Genomic DNA, 10,953 nt, shown 5'->3' on the forward strand with positions numbered 1-10,953 from the left:
AAATTAATTTAAAATAACCATAAAATTACATGTAACAAAATGAATAAGAATATAACATGTGACAAAAAGATCTTTATTTATTAGAGAAGAAATTAAATTGTTTTCTACTTTTTATGCCTACAAATGTGTCTACCTAATAAAATTATAACAAGTGTCATCATTCTATATTTTTTTTAACTAACTCATTAAGATGATATTAGGAATATATCAAATAAAATTAAATTGAATGGTGATTTTGTCATAATTTTAATGGGTAGAAATAATTATAAACATAAAAGGTAGAAGGTAATTTAATTTCTCTAATACTCTTATCAGAGTACATTAAGATTAATTTTTCAACTATAAGCTAGTTTTCCAATTATTAAGTCAAAGATAGACATAATATAGTCTTAATGGTTACACCAATCAAAGAAAAAACGTAATATTTCTTGATTCAATCGTTTAAATACTTGATTTTTATATCCCTTATTTAATTAAAAAAAATTACGTTGATGGTATAGAAACAGAAATATCATGAAAATAAAAATAAGGAAATGTAATATAAAATTTGGTAGATATTATAAATATATTTATTCACTCTAGGGAAAAGAGGAGAGGAGCGACTAGTATGTTTTAGGTTGGAGTTTCAATTAGTAAGAAAAAAAGGGATTTGTTTCTTTACTGCTTACTCTTATCTCTCTATCAGCGGTTCCACTCCTTGTAGATTTGATATAGGTGGGGAGCCTCTTTCTATTTCACAAGCCACAAATCTTCAAAAAAGATTGTGTTTTTCATCTGGGTTTCTTTTTTTCATAATCTTTTATGTTAAAGCTCTGTTCTTGATCTGCAACTAGCTTTTCAAGAAAAGAAACGCAAAAGATGGGGGAAGAGAAGCCTGAAGTTCTTGAAGCTGTGTTGCACGAGACTGTAGATTTGGTAAATGGGTTACGGATCTGTGTTTCTCATTGTCGATGTTTTATGTTGTATGTTTTACGATTCTTTGTGGGGTGTGTTTAATTTTGATGTTTGAATGATTTTTGCAGGAAAGTATACCTATTGAGGAAGTTTTCGAGAATCTGAGATGTAGTAAAGAGGGTCTTACGAGTACTGCTGCTGAAGAAAGATTAGCCATTTTTGGCCATAATAAACTCGAAGAGAAGAAGGTGTTTACCCCGATTCAAAATCGCTCTTGATTTGTTCAGAAATTTCTTGTTTTATTTCCAAATCTTGTGATGTTTATGGTTTCCAGTACTCATTTCCCGCTTCTTTTGGGTTATTTTTTGTTTATGAATTTATGTTGTCGGCGTTTGCAGGAGAGCAAATTCTTGAAGTTTTTAGGGTTTATGTGGAACCCATTATCATGGGTTATGGAAGCTGCTGCTATAATGGCTATCGCCCTTGCTAACGGAGGAGTAAGAACTCAAAAAAAAAAAAAAATCTTCAATTTCAAATCACTTCTTTGTCCTTCGTTAAAACCCTAATTCATTCCAAAATTCGCAGGGAAAGCCTCCAGATTGGCAGGACTTTGTGGGTATCATCACTTTGCTGATTATCAACTCCACCATTAGTTTCATAGAAGAAAACAACGCCGGTAATGCTGCGGCGGCCCTCATGGCCCGCCTTGCCCCAAAAGCCAAGGTAGCATATCATCATATAATTCTTCCGCCATAGTTACACCCCTCAAACAACATGATTTCGTTCTTGAATCTTGATTTCGTATCATAATTTATGAAGATTCTACGAGATGGACGATGGAACGAGGAAGACGCCGCGATGTTGGTCCCCGGAGATATAATCAGCATTAAACTCGGTGATATTGTTCCCGCTGACGCTCGTTTGCTCGATGGCGACCCTTTAAAGATCGATCAAGTACTCTCTCTCACTATTTCTTCATCGAATCCTACTTTTTCCGGTTTGAATTCCATCTTAACTTTTGACCTTTTTAGTCAGCGTTGACCGGAGAATCACTTCCGGTGACAAAAGGCCCAGGAGACGGTGTGTATTCCGGTTCCACTTGCAAACAGGGCGAAATCGAGGCGGTTGTGATTGCAACCGGAGTTCATACTTTCTTTGGAAAGGCTGCTCATCTTGTTGACAGCACAAATCAAGTCGGTCACTTTCAGAAAGTAAGAACAACAACAAAAAAAAAAGATTCAAATTCTCAGATTCGATTATCTTTCTTCTTCTTTTTCATGGTTTATATTCTTCTTAGGTTTTAACTGCAATCGGGAATTTCTGCATCTGTTCAATTGCGGTTGGAATGGTGATTGAAATCATTGTAATGTTTCCGATTCAAGATCGACAATACAGACCCGGAATCGATAATCTCCTTGTTCTCCTCATCGGTGGAATCCCAATTGCCATGCCGACTGTTCTTTCTGTAACAATGGCAATCGGGTCTCATCGCTTAGCTCAGCAGGTTACTTTCGTAATTTTTTCCTTCAATTTTTTTTTTATGTTTTTCTTTTTCTCATTAAAATTAAAATCACAGGGAGCAATAACAAAAAGAATGACAGCGATAGAAGAAATGGCAGGCATGGATGTGCTTTGCAGTGATAAAACCGGAACTTTGACTCTGAACAAGCTTACCGTTGATAAAAATCTAATCGACGTCAGTTTTGTATTTACGTTTTTACCCTTCTTTTTTCTCTTTACATCTTGTTTGACTTTTTGACCTGGTTTCTCAGGTATTTGCCAAAGGAGTAGATGCAGATACTGTTGTCCTGATGGCAGCTCGAGCATCAAGAACTGAAAACCAAGATGCCATTGATGCTGCCATTGTTGGCATGCTTGCTGACCCAAAAGAGGTAAAACAAAATCTTTTATTCTACTAATTTTATAAAAAAAAAACCCAAAAAATTATAATTTTTATCTTTTTGTGTTGATAGGCTCGAGCGGATGTTCAAGAACTGCATTTTCTGCCTTTTAATCCCACGGATAAGCGGACCGCGTTAACGTATTTGGACAATCAGGGTAAAATGCATAGAGTCAGCAAAGGGGCCCCAGAACAGGTCAGTATTAATTGAAACACAAACTATTTTTTATAAAAAAATATTTAAAATTTTTTATAACGTTTTGATTTTTTTTATATGAATTTAGATATTAAATCTTGCACACAACAAATCCGACATTGAACGCCGAGTCCACGCAGTCATCGATAAGTTTGCAGAGCGAGGTCTTCGATCACTCGCTGTCGCATACCAAGTAATTCATCACGACTTTTTTTAAATAAATTTGATTTTTATTTTATTTAAGGTTTTGATCGTTTTTTTTTGGTTAAAATAGGAGGTTCCGGAAGGACGAAAAGAGAGCCCGGGTGGGCCATGGCAGTTCATCGGTCTCATGCCGCTGTTTGATCCGCCACGTCATGATAGTGCGGAAACGATTCGAAGGGCTTTGAATCTTGGAGTGAATGTGAAAATGATTACAGGTGTGTTTTCTTTTTAAAATGTTGGAGGGGCGTTTTCGTCTTTTCCAATTGCTAATTTCTTTGAAAAAAACAGGTGATCAATTGGCGATTGGGAAAGAAACCGGGAGGCGTCTTGGAATGGGAACGAATATGTATCCGTCTTCTGCTTTGCTCGGTCAAAATAAAGACGAGTCGATAGCCGCGTTGCCAATCGATGAACTCATTGAGAAAGCCGATGGTTTTGCTGGTGTTTTCCCTGGTATGTTTTTTTATTTTTTTTATTTAGTTTTATAAAAATGTAATTTTTTTATAAAGTTAAATTTATATGTGTCAATGTGTTGCAGAACATAAGTATGAAATAGTGAAGAGGTTACAAGCTAGGAAACATATATGTGGGATGACTGGAGATGGAGTAAATGACGCTCCTGCCCTTAAGAAGGCGGATATTGGGATTGCTGTGGCTGATGCAACCGATGCTGCCCGTAGCGCGTCTGACATAGTCTTGACTGAGCCCGGGCTAAGTGTCATTATCAGTGCGGTTTTGACCAGCCGAGCTATTTTTCAAAGGATGAAAAATTACACAGTAATGTCTCATTATTTCTTCTCATTTATATTACAGGATGGATAATAAATTGCTTATCATTTTATTGAAATAGAAAATAAATTGCTAATCATATTTTCTTTTCCTCAGATTTATGCGGTTTCAATCACTATTCGTATCGTGGTATGTTTTTTTTTCTTCGTCACATGTACATGTTTTATGTTTATATACTTATAGGTATATTTTTTAATTATTTTTTTCCTGGTTATTTGTATTTGTATTAGCTCGGTTTTATGCTGTTGGCCTTGATATGGCGGTTTGACTTCCCGCCTTTCATGGTGCTTATCATCGCTATACTCAACGACGGTTTGTTTCTTTTTTTTCTTTTTTTTTTTTTTTTATTTCTGTCTGCTATTTTAAATATACCATGAGCATATCATAAATTGTATCATTTCAGGAACCATAATGACTATATCAAAAGATCGAGTGAAACCTTCTCCTCTCCCCGATAGCTGGAAATTAGCTGAAATTTTCGCAACTGGCGTCATTCTTGGTAGTTACTTAGCCATGATGACCGTTATTTTTTTCTGGGCTGCTTATAAAACAGACTTCTTTCCGGTATGTGCTCTTTCTATGTCTATGTGAGTCTGTCTGGATAAAATGTTGTCTGGATAAATAATATTAAAAAGAAGTATCATATCAACTCACTTTATGAAAATGTATCACCAGCGTACATTTGGCGTGCCTACACTTGAAAAAACCGCTCATGATGACTTCCGGAAGCTTGCGTCCGCGATATATCTCCAAGTCAGCACAATCAGCCAAGCCCTAATTTTCGTGACTCGGTCCCGCAGCTGGTCATTTGTTGAACGCCCAGGGTGGCTTCTTGTTATCGCCTTTGCCATTGCCCAATTGGTACATTACTTTTATTCCTAGATTTTTTTTTAAATAATATGATACATAACACCATAGTTATATAATAATTTTCTTGTTGTTGTTGTTGTTGTTTTTTTTTTTTTTTTTTTTTTTTTTTTAAATAATATGATACATAACACCATAGTTATATAATAATTTTCTTGTTTTTACTTTCTACCAGATTGCTACATTAATTGCGGTATATGCAAATTGGAGTTTTGCTGCGGTTGAAGGTATCGGTTGGGGATGGGCGGGTGTAATTTGGCTCTACAATATCATCTTCTATTTCCCGCTTGATATTATAAAGTTTTTTATTCGATATGCGCTTAGTGGAAGGGCATGGGATCTTGTTATTGAGAATAGGGTATGCATTGATTTTATGTCGGGTAAAAAAAATAAATAAATAAAAATGTCTTTTTTTTTATTAACTGATTTTAATTTTTTTTTTTTCAGATTGCGTTCACGAGACAAAAGGATTTCGGTAAGGAACAACGTGAGCTCCAGTGGGCCCATGCGCAACGGACCCTTCACGGGCTTGAAGTTCCCGACACCAAAATGTTTGGTGACCGGACGAATGTAACCGAGCTCAACCAGATGGCTGAGGAAGCCAAACGGAGAGCCGAGATTGCAAGGTATACGGTTTTCACCCGAATCTTTCTTAAGTTTACCATTTTGGTCCTTTATGTTTTTTTTTGTTTGTGTTTGTGTTTTTGTTAGGTTGAGAGAGTTGCATACGTTGAAGGGCCATGTTGAATCGGTAGTTAGATTGAAGGGTCTTGACATTGAAACGATTCAACAAGCGTACACCGTTTGATGCACAAGGTACAAGCAGCGTGCGGATGGGGTTAGTTTGTGAGATAGTTAAGTATGAAACGGTTGGTTGTTTATCGTGCGGTTATTTATTTTATTATTTTTTGTTTTTATGGTTTTGGCTTTGGCTCGTGATCCCATGTGTACTTGTGAACTGGGAAAAGAGAGAAAACCTTTTATGGCGTAATTTGTTGTGCATATGAAGATAAGGCTTTTGGCTTCTTAGTAATTACATTTACAGGGCATATGAAAGCATACGTACATCATACTAACAAATCGAGGCTTATTTTACAAAAAACAGGATTTCACATGGTAAATTGATCCTATGTTTCCTTAACAATTACACACGTTGTGACAACACAATACTACACTGATTTCAGTAGCTTTACCAATTTCCACAAGCTCTTAGTTCCAATCCTACATTTTTCTCGTGTATATATCGATTTTTTACACAAGAAAATAATAGTGTAATGAAACCCAACCTAACAATATGATAGACACGAGGTCTATAAGGTTTTAATCTCTAATGATTGTCATTTATATGTTTAATGAAAACAACCTTTCTGATACATGGTACGGACTAAAATATATGGTGGCTGGAGACGAAAGCTTGAAATGTATATTTTTATGGGCTATCGATCAAACTTTTTGTGTTTGTTTTGAAAGGGTACTAAGCTATTTCTTTTAACATTAAAGGATTTGTTTTAAAATACCATTATGTTACCTTTTATCGGGTTGAAAGATAATATACATGCAACGGAGGAAAATGTCGGTGCCAGGTCGTTTAATGAAATAGCCACGTGTAGTGCATTTATATTAATTTGAATTAAATAAACCGTTTGTGTTATACAATCCCCTCCCCCTCATTGAAGAAACCCCTCCTCATTGAAGAAAACCCTCGTCCCACCATAGTAACTAAAGATCGATGGCTATATTCATCTCAATCAAAGTTCATTTCCAAGGTCTGTTCATCAACAAACCTTTTTGCTATTCTGATGGTGTTCATCATGTGTTCGACAACATCAATTTTGCTGGTATGTCATATAATGAGTTTGTGGGTTTTCTTGAACGATTCACACAAGAGAAGTGTGAGAAACTTTATTATTGTCAACCCGATTTACAAATCCCAGAAGGCTTAACCTTGATTTCTAATGAACTTCAATATCAAGAATTTATAGACATTGCTTATCGATGTGGAGTACAAATCCAAGAAGGATAATTGTTTTGTGAAGTCAAATATGTCAATCGAAGGGGAAGAAAGTATTAGACCTAATTGACTTCATGAGTCCATAACAGAGCAACATGGAAGGAGTAACCTATGAAGGAGTTAGTCAGGCAAATGGAAATGAAGATGCCACAGAAGGTGATCCAAATTGTGATGAAGATGAGAATATCCCAGATGTGAAAAGAAAACAAATGTTTAATGAAGACATCTTGGAAGAAGTAGTTTCCAATTCTAGGTATGAGGTTCACCAACCCTAAACAATTAAAATTCATGCTTTGTAATTATGTTGTAGCAAATGGATATCAACTGTACTTTGAAAAAAGTGTTGGTTAAGTGTAGTGATGGTCAATGCACTTTTAGGCTGCGAGCATCATGGATGAGTGAAGAGCACTCATTCCAAATCAAGTCCTTTATCATTAAGCATAATTATGCAATAAATTTTAAGTTAGGGTAAATTGTTAATTACAAATGGATTGGTAGTCATTTCACCAGGGAAGTTCTTGAGAATCAGAAATTCAATGTTAGGATGTTAAAAGAGGAAGTAAAGACTAAATTTGGTATAGAGGTTAATATGGGACAATGTAGGACAACCAAGCAACATGCAATGGCTCTTGTTGAAAGTACCATAATGGAAAATTATGCAAAGTTGTGGTCCTATGTTGAGGATATAAAAAGGTCTAATCCAGGGTCAACAATCAAGTTTTCTGTGAACTCTATGCCGTATGGGAATACTTACTTTAGCAGGATATATATATATATATATATATATATATATATATATATATATATATATATATATGTGTGTGTGTGTGTGTGTGTTTTCATGCACTAAAGGAGGGTTGGAGAAGTGGCTATAGAGAGATAATAAACTTTGATGGGTGTTTTCTAAAAGGAATGTGTACTGGTCAGTTATTATGTATTGTTGGTAGAGATGGTAACAATCATATATACCCAATAGCTTGGGTTGTCGTTTGTGTTGAAAATAAAGACAACTGGAAATGGTTCTTAGAAAACTTGCAAGAAGATATGCATCTTGAAGGTGGGTTTGGTAAGACATTGATGTCAGATCAACATAAGGTATGTTTTTGTTCATAATGCCATGGCTTATTTGTTTCAAATGTGATCTACTTCTAAATGTTCTGATAATGTAAATGCAGGGGATAATTGAAGCAATGAAGGATTTATTTTCAGAGATAGAACATAGGCAATACTGAGGTTAGTGGATCACACAGAGTATCCAAGTCAGGAAAAAAGATTGTTTGTGGTGTTTGTAAAAAGGCAGGCCACAATAAGTCAACCTGTGATGCAGTGTCAAAGCCCCAAAAAAGTAAGGTAAAAAAGAGGAAGTCTGAAGGTGAAGGTGAAACTAGTACAGTGAAGAAAGTGAAAGTTGAAGCTAGTACATTGAAAAAAGGGAAGGGTCAAAGTGCAAAGAGGAAATGGTGTAAATAAGGGAAAGGGTGAAGGTGAAGGTGGAAGTGGAATTGGTTTAAAAATGGGACAAGGTGAATGTGGGTCAATAAGTGTTGTGAATAAGAAAATGGTAAAAAAGAAGGCACATTGAAGTTAAGAAAAAAGTCAGAGAGGATAATAAAGGAAAAGTTGGCAAAAAAGGTTGAAGTCAAAAACGGTGAAGGTGATACATCAACCAAACCAATGGAGTTGGATTAGAGGTGTTTGTGGTTATGAAGTATGTTAGTTACGTTTGTTAGTTTGTCATTAAAACACCAAGTTAAGACATTAATGAATGCATGGATGTTTGTTTGTCGTTTGTAACATGAATGTTAGTATTTTTGGTTTAAAACATTCTATGAATGTTAGTGGGATATCTCCAGAAAAGTCCCGATATTTTGGGCAAATTTTTAATAAAGTCCTAAATTTTATTTTTTGAATAAAAAAGTCCCGATTTTTTCACCTTTTGAATAGAAAAGCCCAAGAAATCGGCTAATTTATTCACTTTAGTCCTTTTTGACCAGTTCAGCAGGTCATACCAAATTGTTAATTTTTCGAAAATAAAGGGACTTTTTTGCAGATTTCATCAAAAATTTTATATAATGTATAAACATATTTTTTACATATCTATATCTATTTTTACGTATTTTTGTATTTTTTATATTTTTATAAGTATATATTTACGTATTTTTATGTATTTTAAATGTATAAACGTATTTTTTTACTTATTTATATGTATTTTTAACCATTTTACATATTTTTTTTTATGTATTTTTATGTGTTATTTTTTATATATTATGTATTTTTATACATTTTTATGTATTTATGTATTTTTAAAGCTTTTTATATAGATGTTTATGTATATTAAGTGTATAAACGTATTTTTTACGTATTTATATCTATTTTTAAGTATTTTATATATCTTTTATGTATTATGTATTTATATATTTTTTAAAAATTTTTTATATAGATGTTTTTGTATATTTATGTATTTTAAATGTATAAACGTATTATTTTACGTATTTATATGTATTTTTTAAGTACTTTACATATTTTTTTTGTATATTTTTATGTGTTTTTTATGTATTATGTATTTAAATATATCAACGTATTTTTTACGTATTTACATCTATTTTTAAGTATTTTACATATTTTTTATGTATTACGTATTTATGTATTCCTTTAAGTGTTTTATATAGATGTTTTTGTATATTTATGTATTTTAAATATATAGACGTATTGTTTTAAGTATTTATATGTATTTATTTTTTACTATTTTACATATTTTTTGTGTTTTTTTATGTATTATGTATTTATATGTATTTTTGTGTATTTATGTATTCTTTTAGTTTTCTTATATAGCTGTTTATGTATTTTTATGTATATTAAATGTTTAATTGTATTATTTTTACGTGTTTATATATTTTTACGTAAAAATAATACACTTTGACATTTAATGTACATAAAAATACATAAACATCTATAAGAAAACAAAAAAAATACATAAATACGCAAAAATATATATAAATACATAATACATAAAAAAACACATAAAAATACACAAAAAAATATGTAAAGTACTTAAAAAATACATATAAATACATAAAACAATACGTTTATACATTTAAAATACATAAATATACAAAAACATCTATATAAAAAACTTTAAAAAAAATATATAAATACATAATACATAAAAGATATATAAAATACTTAAAAAAATAGATATAAATACGTAAAAAATACGTTTATACACTTAATATACATAAACATCTATATAAAAAGCTTTAAAAATGCATAAATACGTAAAAATATATAAAAATACATAATATATAAAAAATAACACATAAAAATACATAAAAAAAATATGTAAAATGGTTAAAAATACATATAAATAAGTAAAAAAATACGTTTATACATTTAAAATACATAAAAATACGTAAATATATACTTATAAAAATATAAAAAATACAAAAATACGTAAAAATAGATATAGATATGTAAAAAATATGTTTATACATTATATAAAAATTTTGACGAAATCTGCAAAAAAATCCCTTTTATTTTCGAAATATTAACAATTTAGTCCCATGACCTGCTGAACAGGTCAAAAAGGACTAAAGTGAATAAATTAGCCGGCTTCTTGGACTTTTCTATTCAAAATGTGAAAAAGTCGGGACTTTTTTATTCAAAAAATAAAATTTAGGACTTTATTAAAAATTTACCCAAAATATCGGGATTTTTCTGGAGATATCCCAATGTTAGTTTGTGATTGTAACATGAATGTTTGTTTACGATTGTACTTCCAAGGTAACAATGTATGTTAGTTTTTTTGGTATAAAACATATGATTGTACTTCTAGATAACAATGTACTTCGACTGCTTTACTAATATTTGAATAACATCATATGCAAAACAATGGTTAATAAATTAGTTTCATATAACAATGTACTTCCACATAACAATGTACTTCCACATGAAAAAATCAAATCAATATACAGTTAACATAAGAAAAGGTACTTCGTATACATTACTAAATATTCGAATAACATCATATGCAAAACAATGGTTAATAGGAACTAATAGAAACTACATTTCATTTCATTCATAGAAGAGGCCATA

General features: G+C 32.0%; 1 protein-coding gene across 1 annotated transcript; it reads left to right on the forward strand.

Annotated features, from left to right (window-relative positions):
* Nucleotides 1-591: 591 nt before the first annotated feature.
* On the forward strand, nt 592-5,886 carry LOC111892363 (plasma membrane ATPase 1). Its single transcript, XM_023888417.3, has 21 exons — nt 592-915; nt 1,023-1,142; nt 1,293-1,391; nt 1,480-1,617; nt 1,714-1,848; nt 1,926-2,105; nt 2,192-2,398; nt 2,471-2,590; nt 2,667-2,786; nt 2,868-2,990; nt 3,079-3,183; nt 3,265-3,409; nt 3,483-3,647; nt 3,733-3,971; nt 4,080-4,112; nt 4,214-4,295; nt 4,387-4,547; nt 4,659-4,844; nt 5,026-5,208; nt 5,298-5,476; nt 5,562-5,886. The coding sequence occupies exons 1-21, from the start codon at nt 859-861 to the stop codon at nt 5,656-5,658; spliced, it is 2,874 nt and encodes a 957-aa protein (XP_023744185.1). The 5' UTR covers nt 592-858; the 3' UTR covers nt 5,659-5,886.
* The last annotated feature ends 5,067 nt before the right edge of the window (nt 5,887-10,953 follow it).

Source organism: Lactuca sativa, chromosome 5 (assembly GCF_002870075.4).
Source record: "Lactuca sativa cultivar Salinas chromosome 5, Lsat_Salinas_v11, whole genome shotgun sequence".
Taxonomy (NCBI): domain Eukaryota; kingdom Viridiplantae; phylum Streptophyta; class Magnoliopsida; order Asterales; family Asteraceae; genus Lactuca; species Lactuca sativa.

Bases quoted from the DNA above. Each gene is read 5' to 3' on its own strand.
- LOC111892363 (XM_023888417.3), top strand. From the start codon at position 859: ATGGGGGAAGAGAAGCCTGAAGTTCTTGAAGCTGTGTTGCACGAGACT. The intron at 1,143-1,292 runs GTGTTTACCCCG...CGGCGTTTGCAG, and splicing joins ATAAACTCGAAGAGAAGAAG to GAGAGCAAATTCTTGAAGTT. The intron at 4,113-4,213 runs GTATGTTTTTTT...TATTTGTATTAG, and splicing joins CAATCACTATTCGTATCGTG to CTCGGTTTTATGCTGTTGGC.